Source organism: Salmo salar, chromosome ssa14, assembly GCF_905237065.1.
Source record: "Salmo salar chromosome ssa14, Ssal_v3.1, whole genome shotgun sequence".
Lineage (NCBI taxonomy): Eukaryota > Metazoa > Chordata > Actinopteri > Salmoniformes > Salmonidae > Salmo > Salmo salar.
In genome coordinates, this window is record NC_059455.1 from 26,635,980 (window position 1) to 26,662,753 (window position 26,774).

The following is a 26,774-nucleotide window of genomic DNA, read 5'->3' on the forward strand; positions in this document are numbered from 1 at the left end:
AACTGCCTGGTACTCAGCACTCTATTGTCCCTCTAATCATTCTGACATCAATGCAAATGTTTTCAAAATGTAATCAAACACTTCATGAGGGCGCATGAGCTCATGTTGCGCAACATTTCAATAGGCTATGCAATTACACAAAAAAACAATAGTGATGGCCTCTGCTAAAAAGAGGGGGCTCAGCTTTCTATAGGCTACTATATTTATTTCTAAACTTTCCTAATATTAAGCACATTGCTTAATGAAAATAAACCATGGGGAAAAGCATCCTCCATTTGCTATTTAAGTGCATTGATGACATGTATTTTTCCCCGCTGCTCCTGTTTGGAGGTGCATGATAATGGTCCATTCTAAATCAAAATCAAGAATAGTCTGATGGGTGACAATATTAGCCTTGTGAATGATATATTATCACTCGTGAATGATGCCCAGCATAAGAAACAATGCCTTTTTTTTGCAACTTGTTTAATCATAGTTGCACACCTCATGTAGCCAACCCATAGGCCTATATGTTTTAATACGGTTTGTATATAGCCTAATGGTTTATCAACATTTTAAGCTAAACATTCTGATCTGTTGCGTCAGCCACATTGCGTAAAACAGATTTTTTGATGCTAGTGGTTGTATTAATTTGGGATCTGTCGCATCCCACAACAGTCCCAGACTATGTTTGGAATAGTTATTTATCACACAGAATAGAATAGGTTAACCTTTGTACTATGGGGGATAGTAGATTGACATAGGCTAGTGCTTTCGCTGTTCGTTAGGCCTACTCATCTTGTTGGCTGACGAAAAGTAAATATGGACAGTTCTTCCAATATCTTCAATGTGCACCTCGGAATTGGATAAGAACGCACAATGTGTCTGTCTTCACTTGTAGCCTGTGAGAAAGACCCTATCACCTGATGGAGAGCCATGTGAGTGAAAAGGTGATTCAGAGCGCTCAGCACTTAGGGAGAAGGGCACAACGGCCGCTGGCTGCAAAAGACATGGAGATACCGCCGTGAAATTTTAGGCATTATCAAGTGCTTGTCAAATTGTGAATGAGTGACTGATGTAGTGTGTACAGCCTGGGGAAAAAGCAAAGCAGAGGTCATGCCTTTCAAGTAATTTTTTTCAAATTATCATTAGAGTTACATCTTGCAGCCTTACAATGTATTAAAAATCAAAACATATAGCCCAACGTTTGTAGAACAACTAAAGTTACATTAAAAACTCTAAATTAAGCATATAGAAATACCTATTGCTTTGTTAACCGCTCAACACAGAATAGCCGTATGTGTGCACTCCCTCAAATCGTTTGGAGAAAATATCCTTTCTATTTTATTCAGATTTGTTCAAATGTATTCTTCATACTCTAAAATGATGCCATGGAATCAAATCTTGTCTGCTAAATGAACTAGTGTAGCCCACAGCCATTTGCCATGGCCAGATCAGGATCTAACATAAGGGCAACTCAGAGTATGCTATTCTGTTCTTCTGAAATAGACTACATGTTCTTCATATCATGCTTCTTTAGACCTGTCTAAAATAAATAATACATTTATTGTGAAGGTGTAGGCTATATTGCATGGATTTATTAGACTTTTTAAAATGTAGATTCTCCAAAGGTCTGCATCAGTGTGTGGAAGCCAGGAGATGTTAAATGTGTTTATGTTAATTAACGGTCAAAGACCGTGAGACCGACAGTTATTTGCTTGACAATCAGCGGCTGACGAAATGTTGTGACCGCCACAGCCCTAGTATTGACCTGTCTATAGTATTTTGTATTAACAGAGTTATCACCCTCTTGGGGTGGCAGGTAGCCTAGTGGTTAGAGCGTTGGGGCCGTAACCAAAGTTGCTGGATCAAATCCCCAAGCTGACAAGGTAAAAATCTGTCATTCTTCCCCTGAACAAGGAAGTTAACCCACTGTTCCCTGGTAGGCTGTCATTGTAAATAAGATTTTTTTCTTAACTGACTTGCCTAGTTAAATAAAGATGCCCTATTTGTGTGATGTTCAGGCATGACAGTCACTTGTCTGCATGGTGTTGCTAGTACTGCTGTTTGTTGACTGCCCCAGGGCCAGCAGTACTGTAGGCTGGAGACTTGAACCTTCCCTGACAGTTAAAGAAAAATATTTAGACTATGTTTTTCAAAAGGGATGACTTGGCAATTGGCTTTTGGTGCAAAAATGCAGTTTTCTTTCATCTCGTCGACTTGACCTGTCTCTCATGCAAATGCCGTCTACCACGTCATTTTATCTCTGTTTTGCATTAGAACTTTTCGCTCCCGTTAGGCTGTACCCTCGCCATGGCTGGAGGCTAATCCCATGACCCTACTGCCAAACACACACACACTGATGATTGACAGCAGGGGCTCCCTGTGACCCACTATTCTTGCATCAATTCAACCCCCCAACGGCCTGTGGCTATGATTAATGACTAGCTGGGTCTGCTATATTGGCGGTAGTTTGGGGCAGGGTGTGGGGTGTGTGAGGGGCCTGTGCCAGTGCCACTGTCTGCTAGGCATGGCCACGGATTGCCTGTCATATCCAGTATCCACCTCTCCAGTCCTATAGGAGCCCCCCCTCCTCCCCCCTCTCTCCCTCCCTCTCTCTCCCTCCCTCTCCCTCTCTCTCCCTCTCTGGATGATGATCCATGCAGCTAATTACTGTGATTAGGCTGATTGCTAATCCTTTCTATTGAAGGCAATAGTGGTCGACTAATGAGAAGAAGAAAGTTTGCGATTGAAGTCTGAACAAAGGGTCAGGGGGTAGTGTGCTCTTAGTCAAAGCTCTAATGTAATAATTTCACAGCGTTGTGTCATATTTCTACTTTATATTATGTAAGCAGACTAAAATTAGGGTTAGGATGTAAAATAGACAGCCAACACTCTGAAGAAAGGAGATTATTGGACGTTATTAAATCGTTTTCTCTTTTCTCCTGGTTAAATATTGGTCCTGTCCAAGCTGACCCCTTGTAATACAGTGTGATGGCTCACATTGTTTTCCTCCTGTGACTGCCAAGAGCAGAGTAAGAGTTAGCAGCAGCAAGACTCAGTCGCAAAAACAGTAAGCCTCCGGGGGATCTCAGGCAGCTAGTGACAGCCTCTAAACAAATCGCACTCTCCAGACTGACTTCAGCCTTGATGGCATTGGAGCCTCCCTGATAAATGCAATGAGGCAATATTTACACCCAGAGCAGCTATAGCTCTCAAGATTTACAATATTAATGGTCCTCACCCTCTGAGAGAGAGAGAGAGAGAGAGAGAGAGAGAGAGAGAGAGAGAGAGAGAGAGAGAGAGCGAGGTGGATGTCCTCTGCCTGGTAGCTGCAGGGAGACTTTCCCCTGGAGATGAGTTGATGATGTTGAAAATATATCTGTTTCCCAGCAACCTATCCTCACCTGTTCCTTGTCCCAGGACCCTTATCTCCCTCATAGGAGCGTAACAGGGGTGTACCCCCCTAAACTGCAGAGGAAACTCAGGAAGGTCCCAGGTAGGCCTAACCAAACGCTGTCAGATGGAGTCAGCGTCTCCCCCTTGTCAAAAATAAACCCGCCCGCCCTGGCTTGTACAGCCCCGTTCCTTCCCTGCCTCCAGATGTGGCTTAATTTACTGCGACTCGGCTAATTACTGTAATTAAGGATTAATTACTGTTAATTACCTTCGCATAAACTCATCACCAGTCAAAGAGTGGAGCCTTATGAAATGTGCCATGCACACGAACACACACCACGGGCCCCAGAAGGAGCATGTTGTTGGCTTCTCGTTGGATGCCTGATTGGTGTGTTGCTGAGAGGCCTCGTGTAGAGCCACAGTAAAGGGCAGGACTCCAGCTACTCGTGGACAGTCACCTCTGAGCTCCATACGGTCCTAACTACTAACTATCCATCGCTTCCCCAACTCCTGGAGCACTGCGTCTGGCTCTGGTGTCTGCTGTCATTTGCTGCATGGCTTTCAGGCTAACAAGCCCTTGCCGAAAGTTAGGAAAACCATTCAGGGCATATTGATAAGGCCTTGAGTTTTTCGTGACCTCACCAAGAAAAAACTCCTGGCCCTACTTATGACTAATTCTGACTACCCACCCATATTTTGGGGGTAATCTAATGGGCGAACCCTAAAACAATCAGGTGGGCTCCCGAGTCTAAGGCACTGCTTCTCAGTGCTAGAGGCGTCCCAACAGACCCTGGTTCGATTCCAGGCTGTATCACAACCGGCCGTGATTGGGAGTCCAATAGGGCGGCGCACAATTGGCCCAGCGTCGTCTGGGGTAGGCCGCCATTGTAAATAAGAATTTGTTCTTAACTGACTTGCCTAGGTAAATAAAGGTTAAATAAAAAATAAAAATTCCCATTTTCGTGCAGACAGTCAGTCAGACAGTCAGTCAGTCAGTCAGTCAGACAGTCAGTCAGTCAGTGTGTCGTGTCGGTAATAATTAGTTAGAGCTAGGATGGGTAGATGGTAGACGCCAGAGGCAGCTATTTTAATGAGTGTACCCCCCACTGATTCCCCCTTAGGAATGGAGATTAAGTCACAAGCACCCGGTCCCTATGGTACACCAGTGACACACACACACATACACACACACAGAATTAACAACATTTTAAAAAGTGACTCCTCCTGTCAATGTTATTTGATTGTTCATCTAGAGTTGGGAGGAATGTTGATAATTAAATGTGATTTAAATCTCTATGGTCTTCCTCAGATGAATAAGTCCTAGGCCCTATAGTATATGTGTCACATACACCATGTAACAGAACACATCAAATATATGACATTTCAACACAGGTCAACACAAACAGATACTAAGATAACAGGTCACTGTAGTAATTCACCAGCTCGATGACACACTACACTCGAGAGCACAACTGGTTTCATCTCTCTGAGATGAGAGACCATTAGTAAACTAAGCGTTATTCACTTGTTTTTAATAGACCAGCAAAGCTACCAGTCACTGTGTTGCTGTGTTGTACTCTTATGTTGTCAGCTTACATAGGGTACATAATACTTCATATAGAGGCCTTTGTCTCTCTCATAGTCGACTGACTATACAGCTCCCTGCTCAGGAACACCCGTGACTGATCAAGAATGAGATATTCAGCCACCATGATTTCCAGTGCCGCCCCGGGCAGATTAAAATGGCATGGGCCGAGCATGGGTTTAATTAGATCAAGACGATATATATTTGAAGACACCTTAAGAAAGGACCGATGATTGCTGGGGGGCTAATGTATTGCCTATTTTAAATAATGAATAATTTTAATGAAGGGGCCTTTAACTGTGGAATGCTTGGTGGGGGTGGGGGGGGGGGGGGGGGTTCTGAATGGTCTTTCCTCCTCTGGCGGGAGGGAGGCGTTGGCTGCTGCTGCCTCGTTATCGGGACCGGCCCCTCAGGCCTCAGCCTGGCCTGCTTAAGCCTCAGATGACCACCATAATTACTGTTATTATGAATAGCTGGAGGGGGAACTTGCTCTGAAAAACACCCACTAAGCCGAGTGCCCTGTGTGGACTGTGTCTTGCCCTGCCATGCTCCCTTTACCCTGCCTTGCCTTTCCTTTCTTCGCCTGGCCTCTCTCATGAGGAACCACTGGTCGCAGAGGGGGGTGAGAGGGTAAAGGAGGGAATGAGGGGGGAAGACAGGGAGAAGGAACGGCCACCAAATCTGCCTAATGTGATGCCTGTCAGCTTGTCTCTTACCAGCTATCACCTCCCAAATGCACTGGCGTTCATTATTTTAATTGACACCTCACTTTCTTATTCTATGCCTTTCCTCTCTCTCTCCATCCATCCATCCCTCTGCTTCTTTTCCCAATCTTCCTTCTTCCTCCTCCTCTCTTTCTTGTTCCCTTCCTTTTCATTGTCCTTGTCGTCGTCTGCCCGGCCTCTGTCAACTGCTATAACACTCTGGGTTCTGCCCACTTTTGAACATGACACTGGAGATGGCAGATAAAGCATAACGCAAGTGTTTTAGAGGGTCTTTATGGCTTTACCCTTGTGTACCGGAGTTGTTCTAGTCCCCATTATCTGATGATAGAGTGGACATTTTGGGCCATGGAGACTTTCCTGTGAACACAGTGAGGAGTAAACCTTTCTAAGGACAAAACTGCTTTGTGATTTTCTTAAAGGAGCAGAACATGCTTGTTGACTGACTTTAATAGGCACTGTGCTACCGATGTCAGTAGACACACATGCATTTAGTAACTATTGCTTAGCATCAGTAGCTTACGCGTCTATCAGACAAACCACATTGAAATGAATAGAATTCATTGTTTCTATGCTAGCAGATTACTCATACCATGCTGCCATCACATGCAGAGCAGTGGATTATGTTGATGGCTTGAACAATGAATCCTTAAGGACTGGGGAAGTCAGATGACAATTTGTTTTAGATGTGATACTCGTCATGTCCATGGTAAATCATCACACTGCTTCCTCAGGATTCCAGATTGTTGTTTTTTCTGTCCCAGAATGCTGTGTGGCAGGGATGAATGGTGGTGATGTTCAATTATCATGTGTCTGTCGCTACCACTCCCGCTGACTGGCCTGTGGCAGGCCCCCCCCCACACACACACACACACACACACACACACACACACACACACACACACACACACACACACACACACACACACACACACACAGACAGGCACAGCGCGCCTGCGTCAGGAACACGGCTGATTTATGAACTGCTGAAACCCTGGATGACGTGTGCCCACAGAATCAATACAGACTGTGCTTATAGGCCTGGCCTGACGCTGTGACGTGGTCCAGAGATATGCACACACGCACACACAGACAGATACACACACGCAGACAAACAAATACACACACACCCACAGAAACACACACACGTACACACAGCACTGCGGAGGAGTGTATTGCGTTACTGTATCGACATGAAATGGATCCGATCCAGCATTGGTTGCTAGCTGCCAGTCAAAGGCGAGGAGGGTAAACTTTCATCATGGCTGTCAGGGACATCAGTGCTGCCTTGTTTGGCTGTTCATCTTCCTAATTGTGACAGAATACTTCAACATCATTAATTAAACATGCTTTCATTTGAAAGCGCTCACTGGGAGCCAGGGCTGGAGGCTGAGAGAGAGGGGAAAAGTCTGCCAATATGCAGAGAAGGCTGTTTTATGTATGGGCATTTTCTCTGTGTGTGTGTTTGTGTGGTTGGCTGTGTGGTAGGTTTGTGTTTGTAGACATACTAGTGCTGTGCAAACATCTTACAGCCCAGTAAGACAGAAAGGTATGACTATGAGCCATCATTTAAACAAAAAACAAAATATAGTCTTAATTCAGAACGTGATATTATTTCAGTTATTTCATCAGATGGATGGGTATTTCACCATTTTTCTTTTTCATATTGCTGCTCTGTGGGGGAAAGATAGAGGTTGAATTAAACATGAGTACAGAGGGAGGGAGAGGGGGATTGTGAGTCCTCTCACTGTTCAATTAAAGTCTGTCTGTAACGGTCAAGATGAAATGATCGCAGTCTTTTTATAGAGACACACTGCTAGTCTTAGAATACTGGCCTGAGGGACCTATCAATGAAAACAGACCAATGGGAAACAGAAGGAGACATTCTAACAATAGTACGGTATTTTAAAGGGGCAAGCTGGGATTGGTACATCAATGTTTGGACATTTAAATGATTATATAAAGCCATTGTTTTTTGAAGAATCCGCCTCCTATTGCCAGATGATTATGATGTAGTGTTTTAGGGGGGCAGAGTTCACTCTATGATGCTGGACTGGCGATGAGGACTTTCATCTAATTCATGGCCATTACTGAACAGGAATAAGTCAATATGATGGCTATGGTTAGAGTAATTATGCCACAGCACAGTGAATTGTATCATTATCTTTATTCATTGTATTTATTTAATCAATTTCATGCTTTTAGTGTTGCACTGGAGGATACTGTGAACGAATAAATCACTGTGTGCCTCATTAGGTTTCCTCTCCACTTGGAGGTAGCCTGCATGTTGTCGTCAGAAAAACATCACAGTATTCTAGTTTTCCTGGTCTGCGAGAAATAGCAAGGCAATATTTTATTTGTTGTTCTCCATCTCGTCTCAGTCTTTTAGATTCAGAGTGGACAATGAGGTTAGAGATAGTGACATTGACTGAGAGATTGTTGATTGGTCGGTTGGGAGGGTTCTACAGCTGAGGAATGAGAGATTAGTTAGGAGATGACTGACTGAGGTGAAATAGCTTTAGGGCTTTTTAAGTTTTAAGGAACGCAAGCAGGAGAAATATTGCAAGTGGACAGTAGTCAACACCCACTATGCATGCAAGTAAACACACACACACACACACACACACACACACACACACACACACACACACACACACACACACACACACACACACACACACACACACACACACACACACACACACACACACACACACACACACACACTCTCCTTTCTGAAACCCTGACCTTTCCAGTCTTCTGATAACCATTGACATTTTGCCTCCTGAGTCTGCATGCTCAGATGGTGAAGCTGATCGGGTGTGGATGGGGGGAAGGGGGGAGGGGAGGGTAGAGGCTTCATGGGAGAGACAGGTTCTCCGTGAGGGCTTGGAATCCATCTTGACCCCACTCTCACTGGAGAGGTCAGCAGGCAGACAGCATATCTCTGTGGACATAGCCACAGACAAAAGCATAGAGCAACATACAGTAACATGGGCCAGACAGACAGTGTACTCCAGCACATCTCTCTCAGCAAGCCACCTCTTTCATTTACTGCCATTCTGTCGAATTGTCACTCTTAGCAATTGTAAATACTGTATGTTTAAAGGTAGTGATTCACCCCTTATAGTAGGTATGCATATATATTAATTGATGCAGACATGTACTATGTCCAGGCAGTGTAGTGTATGCTGCCAGTCTGTGTAAAGATGGTGGATGAAATGAACAGGCTACCTGGTTGTTTTTACCACCTCTGAGAGGAGACAGATAGCTCTGCTCCTTTACTTAGGGAGCCTTCTAGTGGCAGACAGAAGAAGAGCAGTGTGGTCCACGTCCACACACCACTCACAGTCCTGTTGGTACCATAGTGAAACACAGTCCTGTAGGTCCCATAGTGAAACACAGTCCTGTTGGTACCATAGTGAAACACAGCCCTGTTGGTACCATAGTGAAACACAGTCCTGTTGGTACCATAGTGAAACACAGTCCTGTTGGCACCATAGTGAAACACAGTCCTGTTGGTACCATAGTGAAACACAGCCCTGTTGGTACCATAGTGAAACACAGTCCTGTAGGTCCCATAGTGAAACACAGTCCTGTTGGTACCATAGTGAAACACAGCCCTGTTGGTACCATAGTGAAACACAGTCCTGCTGGCACCATAGTGAAACACAGTCCTGCTGGCACCATAGTGAAACACAGCCCTGTTGGTACCATAGTGAAACACAGCCCTGTTGGCACCATAGTGAAACACAGTCCTGCTGGTACCATAGTGAAACACAGCCCTGTTGGCACCATAGTGAAACACAGTCCTGCTGGTACCATAGTGAAACACAGCCCTGTTGGTACCATAGTGAAACACAGTCCTGCTGGCACCATAGTGAAACACAGTCCTGCTGGTACCATAGTGAAACACAGCCCTGTTGGTACCATAGTGAAACACAGTCCTGCTGGCACCATAGTGAAACACAGTCCTGTTGGTACCATAGTGAAACACAGTCCTGTTGGTACCATAGTGAAACACAGCCCTGTTGGTACCATAGTGAAACACAGTCCTGCTGGCACCATAGTGAAACACAGTCCTGTTGGTACCATAGTGAAACACAGTCCTGTTGGCACCATAGTGAAACACAGCCCTGTTGGTACCATAGTGAAACACAGTCCTGTTGGCACCATAGTGAAACACAGTCCTGTTGGTACCATAGTGAAACACAGTCCTGTTGGCACCATAGTGAAACACAGTCCTGTTGGTACCATAGTGAAACACAGCCCTGTTGGCACCATAGTGAAACACAGCCCTGTTGGCACCATAGTGAAACACAGCCCTGTTGGTACCATAGTGAAACACAGCCCTGTTGGTACCATAGTGAAACACAGTCCTGTTGGTACCATAGTGAAACACAGCCCTGCTGGTACCATAGTGAAACACAGCCCTGTTGGTACCATAGTGAAACACAGTCCTGCTGGTACCATAGTGAAACACAGCCCTGTTGGTACCATAGTGAAACACAGTCCTGTTGGTACCATAGTGAAACACAGCCCTGCTGGTACCATAGTGAAACACAGCCCTGTTGGTACCATAGTGAAACACAGTCCTGTTGGTACCATAGTGAAACACAGCCCTGTTGGTACCATAGTGAAACACAGCCCTGTTGGTACCATAGTGAAACACAGTCCTGTTGGTACCATAGTGAAACACAGCCCTGTTGGTACCATAGAGAAACACAGCCCTGTTGGTACCATAGTGAAACACAGCCCTGTTGGTACCATAGTGAAACACAGCCCTGCTGGTACCATAGTGAAACACAGCCCTGTTGGTACCATAGTGAAACACAGCCCTGTTGGTACCATAGTGAAACACAGTCCTGCTGGCACCATAGTGAAACACAGCCCTGTTGGTACCATAGTGAAACACAGCCCTGTTGGTACCATAGTGAAACACAGTCCTGCTGGTACCATAGTGAAACACAGCCCTGTTGGTACCATAGTGAAACACAGCCCTGTTGGTACCATAGTGAAACACAGCCCTGTTGGTACCATAGTGAAACACAGTCCTGTTGGTACCATAGTGAAACACAGTCCTGTAGGTACCATAGTGAAACACAGCCCTGTTGGTACCATAGTGAAACACAGCCCTGTTGGTACCATAGTGAAACACAGTCCTGTTGGTACCATAGTGAAACACAGTCCTGTTGGTACCATAGTGAAACACAGCCCTGCTGGTACCATAGTGAAACACAGCCCTGCTGGTACCATAGTGAAACACAGTCCTGTTGGTACCATAGTGAAACACAGCCCTGTTGGCACCATAGTGAAACACAGTCCTGTTGGTACCATAGTGAAACACAGCCCTGTTGGCACCATAGTGAAACACAGTCCTGTTGGTACCATAGTGAAACACAGCCCTGTTGGTACCATAGTGAAACACAGCCCTGTTGGTACCATAGTGAAACACAGCCCTGTTGGTACCATAGTGAAACACAGCCCTGTTGGTACCATAGTGAAACACAGCCCTGTTGGTACCATAGTGAAACACAGCCCTGCTGGTACCATAGTGAAACACAGTCCTGTTGGTACCATAGTGAAACACAGCCCTGTTGGTACCATAGTGAAACACAGTCCTGTTGGTACCATAGTGAAACACAGTCCTGCTGGTACCATAGTGAAACACAGCCCTGTTGGTACCATAGTGAAACACAGCCCTGCTGGTACCATAGTGAAACACAGTCCTGTTGGTACCATAGTGAAACACAGCCCTGTTGGTACCATAGTGAAACACAGCCCTGTTGGTACCATAGTGAAACACAGCCCTGTTGGTACCATAGTGAAACACAGCCCTGTTGGTACCATAGTGAAACACAGCCCTGCTGGTACCATAGTGAAACACAGCCCTGTTGGTACCATAGTGAAACACAGCCCTGCTGGTACCATAGTGAAACACAGTCCTGTTGGTACCATAGTGAAACACAGCCCTGTTGGCACCATAGTGAAACACAGTCCTGTTGGTACCATAGTGAAACACAGCCCTGTTGGTACCATAGTGAAACACAGTCCTGTTGGTACCATAGTGAAACACAGCCCTGTTGGTACCATAGTGAAACACAGTCCTGTTGGTACCATAGTGAAACACAGCCCTGTTGGTACCATAGTGAAACACAGTCCTGTTGGTACCATAGTGAAACACAGCCCTGCTGGTACCATAGTGAAACACAGTCCTGTTGGTACCATAGTGAAACACAGCCCTGTTGGTACCATAGTGAAACACAGTCCTGTTGGTACCATAGTGAAACACAGCCCTGTTGGTACCATAGTGAAACACAGCCCTGCTGGTACCATAGTGAAACACAGCCCTGTTGGTACCATAGTGAAACACAGTCCTGTTGGTACCATAGTGAAACACAGTCCTGTTGGTACCATAGTGAAACACAGTCCTGTTGGTACCATAGTGAAACACAGCCCTGTTGGTACCATAGTGAAACACAGCCCTGTTGGCACCATAGTGAAACACAGTCCTGTTGGTACCATAGTGAAACACAGCCCTGTTGGCACCATAGTGAAACACAGTCCTGTTGGTACCATAGTGAAACACAGCCCTGTTGGTACCATAGTGAAACACAGCCCTGTTGGTACCATAGTGAAACACAGCCCTGCTGGTACCATAGTGAAACACAGCCCTGTTGGTACCATAGTGAAACACAGCCCTGTTGGTACCATAGTGAAACACAGTCCTGTTGGTACCATAGTGAAACACAGCCCGTTGGTACCATAGTGAAACACAGTCCTGTTGGTACCATAGTGAAACACAGCCCTGTTGGTACCATAGTGAAACACAGTCCTGTTGGTACCATAGTGAAACACAGCCCTGTTGGTACCATAGTGAAACACAGTCCTGCTGGTACCATAGTGAAACATAGTCCTGTTGGTACCATAGTGAAACACAGTCCTGTTGGTACCATAGTGAAACACAGCCCTGTTGGTACCATAGTGAAACACAGTCCTGTTGGTACCATAGTGAAACACAGCCCTGTTGGTACCATAGTGAAACACAGCCCTGTTGGTACCATAGTGAAACACAGCCCTGTTGGTACCATAGTGAAACACAGCCCTGTTGGTACCATAGTGAAACACAGCCCTGCTGGTACCATAGTGAAACACAGCCCTGCTGGTACCATAGTGAAACACAGTCCTGTTGGTACCATAGTGAAACACAGCCCTGCTGGTACCATAGTGAAACACAGCCCTGCTGGTACCATAGTGAAACACAGTCCTGTTGGTACCATAGTGAAACACAGCCCTGTTGGTACCATAGTGAAACACAGCCCTGCTGGTACCATAGTGAAACACAGTCCTGTTGGTACCATAGTGAAACACAGCCCTGCTGGTACCATAGTGAAACACAGCCCTGTTGGTACCATAGTGAAACACAGCCCTGTTGGTACCATAGTGAAACACAGTCCTGTTGGTACCATAGTGAAACACACTCACAAATGTGTTGTCCTCACTAGATCACACTGTTGGCTGAAAGGGGCTGTAGTGGACATGTTTCTCTCTTAAAGATGCTCCACTTCTCTGTTTGTCAGACATGATGACATGATTTCACTCTGGAGTACACACCACAGGAGGTTGGTGGCACCTTAATTGGGGAGGAAGGGCTCGTGGTAATGGCCAGAGTGGAATCAGTGGTATCAAATGCCATTCTGTTGACTCCATTCCAGCCATTATTATGAGCCGTTCTCCCCTCAGCAGCCTCCACTGATACGCACACCATTTAACTGTATAAGAAAACAGGAGGAAAAGTTGAAGAAATGTTATCTTCAATCAACCTTTTGGTGTTTGCGTTTGTAGATGTGTGTGTGGACGTGTATGTGTGTGTGGGCAAGCGTGTATCTGTGAATGTACGGGGGCGACAGGTGTTGTTCGCATGTTCCTCTGAGTGAATATACCGTGGAACATCATTTTGCACACTGTGGTACTGGCTGATGTTGGTGTGTGGCATGTCACAGCCACCTATCCAGTCGAGCAGTGGGGGAGGGGGGAGGAGCAGGGCCAAACTGACCACCACACCTATCACTGAGACTGAACACCCCAAACCGTGTGACCAGTGCCAGAAGTGGACCGGTAGCCTTAAGGGCCAGTCGCCTAAATAGGACTGACAACTACCTTGTTAGCACCCTTTCAGCAGCCGTTAGGGGTCTTTCCATTTTGCTGCTTGTTCGCTAACTGTTATTCAAAATCTAGCTTAGCATTTATTTAGTAGGTTAGAAGCGATGGTTGTGGTGTGACAGTGACCCATAAATAAGACTAATCCAGCATATCTTTGCTTTTCCTGTTTGTCTGGCGTTAATAAATACTTTTTGTTCCTTATCACTGAGATGATCCACATTGATATTAGACGTGAGTCATTTTATTGCTCTTCAGCTGGAGTAGATCATTATTGTACCATTTTTACCCCGGTCAGGTTGTGATGATAGTATTAGTTTGCCTGACCAGGAAGATTATTATCTTTTTATGAAAATATGTTATTGTTTTAGCCACTAAGTAAATATCATAATCTGCTCTTCAGGAGTGCAAAGAAAAATGAACTCTCTTGGAAGTCTGTGTTAATTATTTACATGAAATGATATTCAAAATCAATGAGATGATAGTTTTATTATCGTGGGTGCTGCCAGGCTCAGCAGGATCCAGGTTTTTATGGCACAGACGTGGGCTATTAAAGAGACGGTCATATTTCAGAGGGAACAGGTTGAAGACTGTAGAAAGAAGAAAGTACAGTGGTAGACTGCAGTCACTTCACTTCTCACCCAAATAGTATTTTTTTTATTACAGCGCTGTCCATTAATGTTAACTTTGCCTCTTTCCTTTGCAGTGCCACTGCTAACAATCAGATGTTGTGTTAGCGTCAGTATTGTGTAAGATTTTACATCACTAGTTTGTTACTAACTGTTATTTGTCTTCTCTATTGTCTCTACAGTGCTCAGTATCCGTGGTTCCCAGGAGGAGGAGCCTCCAGATGCCCAACTCATGCGATTGGACAACATGCTTCTGGCGGAAGGCGTGTCCGGACCGGAGAAAGGGGGTGGGTCTGCGGTGGCGGCGGCTGCAGCAGCAGCTGCAGCGGGAGGAGGAGTGGGCTCGGACACCAACTCGGCAGAACACTCAGACTACCGGGCCAAGCTGACTCAGATCCGCGGGATCTACCACACAGAGCTGGAGAAGTATGAACAGGTGAGGACAGACCACGCCCCTCATAACCACTCTTTCCCTTCCCATAAACCCCTTCGGCTCTAAGAAGACCCTCACAACGCCTCTCACTTCCTATAGGCAACCCCTCTCTCCCTTAAGTCCTGTCTGCTCTGAGTTCTGCCATCTCACTACATACTGACGACCAAGCCAATTGTAACTGTCCTCTCTCGCTTCCAATAGACAACCCCACTGCCGTCTCACTACACTCACACTGCACACAAGTTTTGTTATATGCAGATAATTCTTCTCAAATCAAACCCCCCAAAGCACCTCCTGAGCAACCACGCTTTCAGAAATCACTTTTCAGCTGGCAAACATTTTATCAGTCACACACTCATCCTTCGCCAAAGAGAGCATCCTGTCATATATATTACCACCTGTCATCATCTCAAGCAGACTCGTCATCACTACCTGTCACAGTGTTACTTATGCACCTGAGTATACCCATGTCACTACTATGTGTACTACTGATACAGTGTGTACAGGCGGAACGGCTGTTGCACTGAACTGTGTCTCGTTTCAACTGACGCGACCCCGGTGCTGACAGTCAACAGACTCCCCTGTCCCCAAACACAGTAGACACTTCCCAGTGACTGATTCTGACAGAGAGAGAGAGAGAACGAGAGAGACACTGAGTGAAAAGACAGAGAGAGAAGTGAAGAGAGAGAAACAGAAAGATAGTTCAAACCTGGTGAACAGGAAAGAAAGCCTGCTGTCATTTTAGACATCTTCATTTTTTTCTTAACTGTTGAAGAAAAGTCTCCTCAATATACAAAGAAAGTCTCAGCTTAGCTGTATCACTAATCCAATGCTTTAGTGTCTGCCACAACACTGCAATACTTGTATTACTACTACTACTCATTAGTACTTGTAGTACAACTACTAGATTTCTTCATTGTCGAATGAGAACCTATTTTCTCCAAAACAGAAACTTTTCAGGAAATGGAAAAAACAGATTTCTTCCCCCATTAACGAACATACAATTATGAAGCTATTTTGAATACATTTTCTATCGTCTCAAAATGTTCAGAGTACATTGAGGGAAGTTACTGCCTTCAATATTACAATAATGAAAATTGGTAAAAGTGTTGTTTTCCAACAGCGACATACTACGACTTATTACTAACATTACTTACAATGCTTGCAGTGTCTTACTTCTCTGCTGTATTCAAGTCAGTGAGATTGCTATCTGCCTCATATGAGTGCGTCTGTCTGTCTCTTTAGGCGTGTAATGAGTTTACCACCCATGTGATGAACCTGCTGAGGGAGCAGAGCCGCACACGGCCCATCTCGCCCAAAGAGATAGAACGCATGGTGGGCATCATCCACCGCAAGTTCAGCTCCATCCAGATGCAGCTTAAACAGAGCACCTGCGAGGCCGTCATGATCCTACGCTCCCGCTTCCTCGATGCCAGGTGTGTGTGTGTGTGTGTGTGTGTGTGTGTGTGTGTGTGTGTGTGTGTGTGTGTGTGTGTGTGTGTTTCTATAATTTAAACTTATTGTTATGAAAACAGGCAAAACCTTTGTTATGATGCAGTTACATTATTTGGACAGCAATTGTCTGCCTTGTGATAGTAAATATGGTCTCTCTCTCTCGCTCTCTCTGCAGACGAAAGAGGAGGAACTTCAACAAGCAGGCAACAGAGATCCTAAATGAGTATTTCTACTCCCACCTGTCCAACCCTTATCCCAGTGAGGAGGCCAAGGAAGAGCTGGCCAAGAAGTGCTCCATCACAATGTCACAGGTATGTGCCGCCAGTCGCAAGCCTCGTATCCATCCTGTGTGTGATGAAGCGAACTCTAATCTTCTGTTGTGCGTGTACATGTATGGAAAACACAGTATGGCTTCTGTCATGCCATAGGAAGTCAGCTAGCATAGGGTCATACAGCTCCAATGTTTAATCCTGCATTCTGTAATGGATTCACATAGGCTGTCTTATGATAGCATGTGATAGCTTTCTCAAATAATTGTTTCAACAAAACAAAAGGCGATTTACTATAGACATTTCTTCTTACATAATTTGTACTTTAAATGTTTCACAGGTATCGAACTGGTTTGGAAACAAGAGAATCCGATACAAGAAAAACATTGGCAAGTTCCAAGAGGAAGCAAACATGTACGCCGCGAAGACAGCTGTCAGTGCAACCAGTGTATCAGCCCATGGCAGCCAGGCCAACTCCCCCTCCACCCCCAACTCTGCAGGTCAGTATCAATACCAGCCAGCCATAGTGGATGTGACCTGTATAGTACCACGTCAGTACTGTTAATGTTAGTTTGGCTGCGTACCCCCAATTCAACATGAGCACAGATCATCATTATAAAGGGCTGAAGCATTATATATGCTACATTGGGAGGGATCCACATTGCAGTAGTATGGACAAATCAATTCAGAAATACCACATTTTTGAGCAGAGAGGTGTAGAGCACTGTCATCTCAACCCTGGGCCCCAACTCAAGAATCCAGTCGTGTCTCTGTTCCTTTTGACTAACAAAATGCTGTCTGTACCCCCCCTTTCTGAACTAACCCAATAACTTCTGGCCCAGTGGTACGGTCCGTCTCTCTCTCTCTCTCTCTGGGGTTTGTCTGGTTAACACACCATTTCGGGCTCAGTCTTGGTTAGAGAAATAGTTCATCCATCCTGTGACTTGTCTGGTTGACCTCTTGTGTGTCATTAAGCTATTGACGGGGCACTCCAGCCTAGTCCTTTGTCATCATGGTGACCCTTCAGCTGTATTGGATTATGGCCTTGTCTTGTGTTTTTTTTCTGCCTTCAAATCAAGTTAGGCTGCGTTCTCTTTTAACATCTGTGGAGTTTGGCTCCATTAAAAGGACAAAGAGGATTCTTTCAGTCTTCCTGTCGATCAATTAGCATTTCCTTAATGATCCAACCAGTCCGGTAGCAAGGAACTTAAACAACAAGACAATCCATCTATTCTGTTTCAGTTTCATCCCGGTTTTAACCCCTAACCTTATTCTTAGTAATATGATTGGCATCACAATAACCACAGGAGTAACAGTTGGTGTAGTGTTGATCATTAGTACAGTATAGTTCAACATTTTCTTAGAATACCCCTTTGCCAGATTTTTCAATTACATTTCCATAGGTACATACAGTATAGTAGACGGTGGCTGGTCACTGATGTGGTTCCCTGTTCACTAGACCATATTTTGCTTTCAACCCTCTCCTACTAACCCAACTGACTGCACTTTTTCTGCTGCATGATCGTGTTAACCTGTCTTTCCTTTCTTCTCTTCTCTCTCTTCCTCCCTTCCCCCTCTCTCTCTTTCACTCTCTGGCCTCCCAGGTTCTGCTGGCTCTTTTAACATGTCAAACTCCGGAGACTTGTTTATGAGTGTGCAGGCTCTGAATGGGGACTCATACCAGGGGGCCGGGGTTGGGGCCAATGTTCAGTCCCAGGTAGGAACCTCGCAGAGACTAGTACGTTATCTACGTAATCCATACATTAGTACACTAGCTGTCATGTAGATAGATACCTAGCTAGCAGTCATACACTAGTAGCCTATTAGTGGCCTGTTGAAGACAGTCACTGACCCGCGGCAGACAGCCTTATGAGGTCTAGTATTAAAAGACTGAATCTCCCTGCTCAGTTGTTCAAGCACTGCCCGGCCTACAAGGTTTCATTGAAATCTGAACAGTTGTCGTAGCCACTGGTGTACAACAGTCCTCTGACCTTGCCCCGTTGGACAACAATGACTAGCACAGAGTTTTCTGAGTTTTGGGATTGGGAGGAAGTCTCATTCATCATAGGATGGGTTGAAGAGTCACCACCTGCTTCGTCTCTCCATCCGTCCCACCTTTATTTTTAAATCAACTCTCCAAATGCTTGAGGTGTTTCATGAATATGCATAGTATTAACCCCTGGGGTGGACAAGAGATCTCCTGGGTTGATACTGGCTTGTCCTTGTCAGGAGGTCATTTGGCTGCACACTCATTCCCAGCCACTGAGGAGAGGACTTTTGAGTCATAGAAGCAATTTGATTTGTTTCATTTTCATTCCTCTTTGAATTGTAATACGATATTCATATGAGTTCCCGTGTGATGATATTGTGGTTGTTTGACGTTGTTCTTTTGTGATCTCTATTGTGTCGAACCTGTATTACAGGCCAAATCATTCTAAACTGTTGCTGTGGTAACCTTTCCCAGTGCATGATACCCTTTTGCTATCAGACTGACCTTTCTTATGCATGAAGGTCTTTTTCATCTAGAGCTTTTGTCTGTCTGACCCGCCCTTTTCTCTACGTGTGTCTGTGTGTGTGTGTGCGCCCGTTCCAGGTGGATACTCTTCGCCATGTTATCAGCCAGACAGGAGGATACAGTGACAGCATTGCAGCCAGCCAGATGTACAGTCCACAGGGCATCAATGTAAGAACACCAGCAAACAACAACTTTCTTTCATTTCATCACAATATTGCCTAGTCTTACTTTGGTCTCTTTGAAAGAAAAATAACTATTTCTATACTATACTTCTATAGCTATTCTTCTTTTGTTCCGATGCAATGTGTTCATACATTTAACCAACAATTCGATAAAAAGCTGCCTTTATTAGGGTTTCAGTTTGTCCCTTTGCCCAATTATTTGGAAGCCAATGTGTGTGGGATGTCACTTAGTTAGCAGTGGCCTGTTGGTGGCTGGGCTGTTGTCCAGGCGACGGCCCTTGCGTACTGGTAATGCCCCGGGCGCCAGGTGAGGAGGCAGGAGTCAGACGGAGCGAGAGGCGGCCGGCCAGGCGTACGGACACGCTCAGAGCCTGCCTGTCTGGGGACATTAGTGTTAGCGAGGCACCTGCAGCCGACAGGAACAAGGCCACAGGTGACATCCTGCCTGTCCAACACTCAGCTCACGTGGCACCAAATGAAAAGAAACACAGACCTAATTTCTTCCCCATTCCAAGAGCCCCCCAAAAAATAATCGCCCCAGAGTACAAGCTTCAGTCAAATCTATCTACCACCCTAAAAAAAGACTGCCACGTTCTGATGGGGTTTTGGCAGGGCAAGGCTGGGAACACTGGAGGGTGTGTGTGTAGTGTTACGATCTACAGTGACAGGCTGTGTTGTAGAGAGGGGAATCAATAAGGCAGTCACAGCAGGGTGAGAGGGGGTCTGGGCCAGCAGTCTGAGTGCATCGGTCGCGTCATTCGTCCAACAACCACAATGACACTGACAGCAGCGAGCCCTGCAATGTCCAACCCAAGATTCTAAAAAAGGAAGTGGTGGTGGACTGAAGACGTTCTACTGAGCTTCCTCAGTAAACTATGCTGTAACTAAGCTAAATGAGGGCTGATGAAAATGGGCAATGTTAAGATCACTGTCTGTTATTCAGTGGATGCATAGTAGGTGGTTTCTGTGAGGCAGCCTTTGACAAACCAGTACGGGCATTCACATTTGCAGCACATCAGTCGTCAACACCTGTCTGTGTAGATATTGTGACCCTCTGCCCCCATACCTCAAAATCTGAGCCGAATCCAAATGAACTTTTTATGCAATTATGTTTTTAAACAATGTATTCAAACATCAAAATATGATGTCCTTGTAAGACACTTCATTTATATTGTAGAATCATATTATTATTTTGATGTTTAGACTTTTCTATAGAAGCTTTTAATCTTGGATGGATCTTTTATTGTGCAGCTAAACAATTTCCCCTTATTCTGAGGTTTCTAATGACTGAGCTGAGGCAGGAAGCAGCCTTCACATGCCGGAGCTCTCTTTTATCCTTGAACAGTAATTACGGCTGTGAAATAGGCGAAAGGTGTCACCAAAGCTGAAGATTTTAAAAGTGTTTTTCGCTCCCCTCGGTTCTAAATGTGATGAAAGACTTGCTCTATGTGAAATAACAGGGTTTGAAAATAAGAGGGTGCCAAAACCCATCTCCAACAGCTTTCACTGATGGCATGGAAATTGCTATTAATGTCCCAAATGCTCTTTAAATCGACCTATCTTCCCGGGATTGGAAATTGCCTCCTATTTTACGCACCCATTATATTTTCATCCCAATAGCCGATGTGATAATTTGCTATAATTGATTCTCCCATCAACCATCTTGTAGGTTTTGTGTGTGTGAGGTCTGTGCGTTCTCAATAACATGTCTCTATTGTCTCTACATGAGGCCATTTTGAGACAGATGGGAGATGAAGTCTTGATAGAGGAATTGTACTATAGTGTATTTTGAAGATACATAATCCCGCAGAGTGAAAAAGGGTATATTTCAGTTAAAGAGTTTCATGTTAGCTATCGATGCATCTAAGAAAATATACATATGTGTTGTTATTTCTGTATCTTTTAGGAAATTTGACCTGAGGCATACAACAAATTGTCTCACAATTTAATCTCTAGATTCCAAAAGATATATCTTTGAAGGACTTTTGTCTTTGACTCCACAGACAAACGGTGGCTGGCAGGATGCTCCGACCCCCTCGTCAGTGAACTCGCTCACAGAAGGACCCGGAAGTGTTCACTCGGATACCTCCAACTGATTATTTTACCCTCCACACCTTCCATTCCCACATCCCATCAATGAACTGGCAGAGCCAATCACAGTGTTAAACATAGAGGCATACTACACAGTGTCCTGTAGATTTCAGGGGTGCGTAACTAAAACAACCTTTCCTAAGCTACAGTACTATGGGACATTTGAGATGCATACAGTAATAGGAATGTCAGAACAAAAATCGAAACAATACAAAAAGGATGAATTCAAATGTTTGTTCAGATTTCACAGGATATTTAGAGGGCTCTGGTTGCTTACTCACCTGTGATTGTTTCACTCATATTGATGATATTCAGTGATAAGATCAATTCAGACAACCCAACCTGTATACTTCAATTTAAATGCTTCATTCTACCTCTCAGCAACTAAAAAGTAAAAGAAATAATATGAAAGAACATTATTTGTTTTCTGACTAAAACATGAACTTTGTCATTGTATGAAAGAAGCACTTCGTCATGCTTTGTTTTGCGATCCCTCGCCCATTCTATGGTACGACATTTAGGCTTTTAATGTTGCTCCCTTGTTTACAGTGTGTACTTTATAAACTGTGTTCGCTTTACCCTCTCCCACAGAGAAATAACCAGGAAGACTTAGAACTTGATTTACTAAATGTTTTTGTATTCGTTTCTCCATAGAGGACTTGTTGGGAAAGCAGGTCAGCCTAGTGAACTCTGAGGGCCCTTCACCCTGACTAGCAGGTCTTCAATCTGGGTGGAAGGCGTTAGAAAAGGAAAACACGCTGGTACGAGAATGCGCATTGGCTGATCTAAGGGCTTTAATGGAAATTGAGTAGACAATTGAATATACATTGTAGATGTGTGTCTTCCTGGTTTATAAACGTATGCCTCACGACCCCTTTGATATCTTATCAGAATGTGGGAGCGCTGTGGGCCCACAAGCACTCACAGGGCTCTGTTCCAATATCCATACTAGTGTACCACTTAGAATGCATGCCCAATACATGCTTCATTCTAAGTATGCTAGTGTGGATATTGGAAAAGGGGAACAGAGTGTGTGCTATTGATTGTCTGAGGGCCTGTGAACAAGAGGAGCGCCCTCCTTTTAAACAACCACCTCATTGAGTATCCATGTGTCTCATCAGAGGTAATCGTGTGAAGTTACAGTTATGTCGTGTAAAAAAAATCATAAATACAATAAACACCTGTCATCAAAAACCCATACGAGCTTGACTCACATTAGTCACCTAATGTTACTGTTAACCAAAACCTTTATACTTATTGATCTATTGTTGACATTGTATGTGTACTTTCAAGAGGTCCTAACCCATCTAGCTATATTCACTCATGTACTTACATGTTGGATTTTTTACTGTACCTTTTGCTAATTTTCCCAATTCTGGTGGGGGATGATAACCAACTGAACAATGCTGCCTAATTGAATAACAATGTTGTTGAACAGTCCAATTCAGAAGAAACCATTTCTGTAAAAAATTATTTCAAGGATCTGTGTAGTAACTGAGTTTTTTTTAAGTACATTGCATCAGAATCCAGTTAAACAGGGAAGTCGTTACGTTAATAGGATTTAAAACATAAATCTGCGGATGCAGGTAACACCAGGACTGAACTTACAGTAGCCATGATGCACAGGTCATGCATGAGATGCTTTGTGCTCCATGATTATGCTAAACACACACAATGTTTTCCTGTGATTCAGTGTTCATTACTGTTCAATGCCCTCTCATACAATGGAACTTTACTGTTCTTTAAACCCAGAGTTGATTTCTCTTTCTCTTTCCAGGCATTTTTTGGGCAGTTTAATATGTATTACAGTATATGACAGCATTCTTTCTTCCACTGTATTAAGAACCAAAAACCTACATTATAATGTCACCTGTATCCTTGCTTTTCACTTCTTCAACTGACTTGTATGAATCATCAGAATTCAGAAGCATATTGAATGTTGATGTGCTGAAAGGTCTAATGTCCATAGCAAAACTAGAGGTGGGAAAATTCTTTCAGACAAACAAAGATGATATTTGGACATTTGATATACTGTATAGTACTTGTCCTTTTGTTGTGTGGACTATATAGTTATTCTTTAGTATTTGGTTATTTACTTTTTATGGTATGCTATTGTATGTCATGGTTCCCATATTCTTGTCAATTAGCTCTCTCATGATGTGATTATGTGAACATTGCCACATTGTACTTGACTTGCTTTGTTGAACAATAATTTATGCAGTTTCAACATTAAACTTATTATACTACGTAATACACCAAGACAAATCAGTGGCATTTTATTATTGAACATTTGAGTGAGAAAACAAGAATAATACACTGATGGTTGCCAGTTGGCAAAATTTTATATATTTTTATATGTGATATAGATTGAATGCACATATTGTAAATTCAGCTTCACAAACAATGTAAGTTCAAGTTAAAAAAAGCTCACTTTTCATTTCCCCTCTAATTCATTGTTTTGTTGTGCCAAAGTAGAAGTATTCATAATTTATTCATTTTGAATAACTCTCAATAAAACTGTTTGTAACTCCCCTATTAAATACAAGTGAATCTCAACTACTTGATAGTCTGTACAGGGGCCCTGAGCTCTACAACCCATTCGCTCCACATCCAGATTTTAAAATATGCTTGTTTGCCAATAAATGCAATATGATAATGACGCATATAATATAGCTTTTTAGTTTTGATAGCTGAAAAAAGAGGTTCAGGATTCAGTCATTTGTAAAAAAGTTTCCTTTGTTGCATGTAATGTGTTCTTTAATAAAATACTGCAGTTTTTTAACCATTCGTCACACATTTACATCTTTTTTCCGTTAGTAGACTGGTTCACTTGGTCTTGTAAAAGTTATGACAGGAGACAGGTATACTGTTAACAAAACCATATTTGTATTCTATTTATAACATTATATCTGATATGTACAGTCAAACATAGGCATATCCCAGTGCTCCAGTTTCAACTGTTCTGCCTGCGGCTATGGAACCCTGACCTGTTCACCGGACGTGCTACCTGTCCCAGACCTGCTGTTTTCAACTCTCTAGAGACAGCAGGAGCGGTAGAGATACTCTGAATGATCGGCTATGAAAAGCCAACTGACATTTACTCCTGAGGTGCTGACCTGTTGCACCCTCGACAACCACTGTGATTATTATTATTTGACCCTGCTGGTCATCTATGAACATTTGAACATCTTGACCATGTTCTGTTATAATCTTCACCCGGCACAGCCAGAAGAGGACTGGCCACCCCTCATAGCCTGGTTCCTCTCTAGGTTTCTTCCTAGGTTCTGGCCTTTCTAGGGAGTTTTTCCTAGCCACCGTGCTTCTACACCTGCATTGCTTGCTGTTTGGGGTTTTAGGCTGGGTTTCTGTACAGCACTTTGTGACATCAGCTGATGTAAGAAGGGCTTTATAAATAAATGTGATTGATTGATTGAAACATGTACAGGTAACTGCCTGCTTATAGGAGTCACCAACATACAGTGTCTTAATAGGGCGTTGGGCCACCGCGAGCTGCCAGAACAGCTTCAATGCTCCTTGGCATAGGTTTTACAACTGTCTGGCACTTTATTGGAGGTATGCGACACCATTCTGCCACGAGAAATTCCACTATGTGTTGTTTTGTTGAGGGTGGTGGAAGACACTGTCTCAAGCACCGCTCCAGAATCTGCCATAAGTGTTCACACACACCCTTAAAAAAACCCTAAGGTTGATGTCCACCGAAATCCACCTAGCATAATAAAAGAATCTCCATAAAAATCTGTCAATTTAAGCTAGAGATATCCGTTTTTTTGCATTGGGTGCGTCTCAATCCACCGCATCCACCTTTGTCGCACTTCTGTATCTGCAGTGAAAGAGCTGGAGAGGTGTTTGTCAGATCATGAGGCATCCCAAAAATCGGTCGTCTCACGAAATATTACAATATAGCAATTAAACACTGGATGATAGATGTGCAGAAGATGAATGTGCAAGCAGAGATACTGGGGTGCAAAGGAGCAAAATAAAAAAATAACAGTATGGGGATGAGGTAGTTGGATGGGCTATTTACAGATGGGCTATGTACAGGTGCAGTGATCTGTGAGCTGCTCTGACACCTGGTGTGTAAAGTTAGTGAGGGAGATATGAGTCTCCAGCTTCATTGATTTTTGTAGATTGTTCCAGTCATTGGCAGCAGAGAACTGTAAGGAAAGGCAGCCAAAGGAGGAATTGGCTTTAGGGGTGACCAGTGAAATATACCTGCTGGAGCGTGTGCTACGGGTGGGTGCTGCTATGGTGACCAGTGAGCTGAGATAAGGCGGGGCTTTACCTAGCAAAGACTTATAGATGACCTGGAGCCAGTGGGTTTGGAGACGAATATGAAGTGAGGGCTAGCCAACGAGAGCATACAGGTCGCAGTGGTGGGTAGTATATGGGGCTTTGGTGATGAAACGGATGGCACTGTGATAGACTGCATTCAATTTGCTGAGTAGAGTGTTGGAGGCTATTTTGTAAATGACATCGCCGATGTCAAGGATCGGTAGGATAATCAGTTTTACGAGGGTATGTTTGGCAGCATGAGTGAAGGATGCTTTGATGCGAAATAGGAAGCCGATTCTAGATTTAATTTTGGATTGGAGATGCTTAATGTGAGTCTGGAAGGAGAGTTTACAGTCTAACCAGACACCTAGGTATTTGTAGTTGTCCACATATTCTAAGTCAGAACTGTCCAGAGTAGTGATGCTGGATGGGCGGGCAGGTGTGGACAGCGATCGGTTGAAGAGCATGCATTTAGTTTTACTTGGATTTAAGAGCAGTTGGAGGCCACGGAAGGAGAGTTGTATGGCATTGAAGCTTGTCTGGAGGTTAGTTAACACAGTGTCCAAAGAAGGGCCAGAAGTATACAGAATGGTGTTGTCTGCGTAGAGGTGGATCAGAGAATCACCAGCAGCAAGAGCGACATCCTTGATGTATACAGAGAAGAGAGTCGGCCCGAGAATTGAACCCTGTGGCACCCCCATAGAGACTGCCAGAGGTTCGGTCAACATGCCCTCCAATTTGACACACTGAACGCTGTCTGAGAAGTAGTTGGTGAACCAGGCGAGGCAGTCATTTGAGAAACCAAGGCTGTTGAGTCTGCCGATAAGAATGTGGTGATTGACAGAGTCGAAAGCCTTGGCCAGGTCGATGAATACAGCTGCATAGTATTGTTTCTTATCAATGGTGGTTATGATATCATTTAGGACCTTGAGCATGGAGCCATGACCAGCTCGGAAACCAGATTGCATAGCGGAGAAGGTACGGTGGGATTCGAAGTGGTCGGTGATCTGTTTGTTAACTTGACTTTCGAAGACCTTAGAAAGGCAGGGTAGGACAGATATA

General features: G+C 44.2%; 1 protein-coding gene across 3 annotated transcripts in view; it reads left to right on the forward strand.

Moving 5' to 3' along the window:
* The window catches only part of LOC106569198 (pre-B-cell leukemia transcription factor 1), a 59,699-nt gene extending 36,019 nt beyond the window's left edge, over window positions 1–23,680 (forward strand). Inside the window, exons 3-9 of one of the 3 annotated variants that reach the window (XM_014140309.2) lie at window positions 14,657–14,910; window positions 16,153–16,343; window positions 16,538–16,673; window positions 16,972–17,131; window positions 18,236–18,369; window positions 19,225–19,314; window positions 21,332–23,680. In XM_014140309.2, the coding sequence (XP_013995784.1) occupies window positions 14,657–14,910; window positions 16,153–16,343; window positions 16,538–16,673; window positions 16,972–17,131; window positions 18,236–18,369; window positions 19,225–19,314; window positions 21,332–21,424 (1,058 nt within the window). In that variant the 3' untranslated portion in view covers window positions 21,425–23,680. The remainder of the gene's footprint in view (window positions 1–14,656; window positions 14,911–16,152; window positions 16,344–16,537; window positions 16,674–16,971; window positions 17,132–18,235; window positions 18,370–19,224; window positions 19,315–21,331) is intronic. The other 2 variants (XM_014140310.2, XM_014140311.2) reach the window with 2 other exon arrangements.
* The last annotated feature ends 3,094 nt before the right edge of the window (window positions 23,681–26,774 follow it).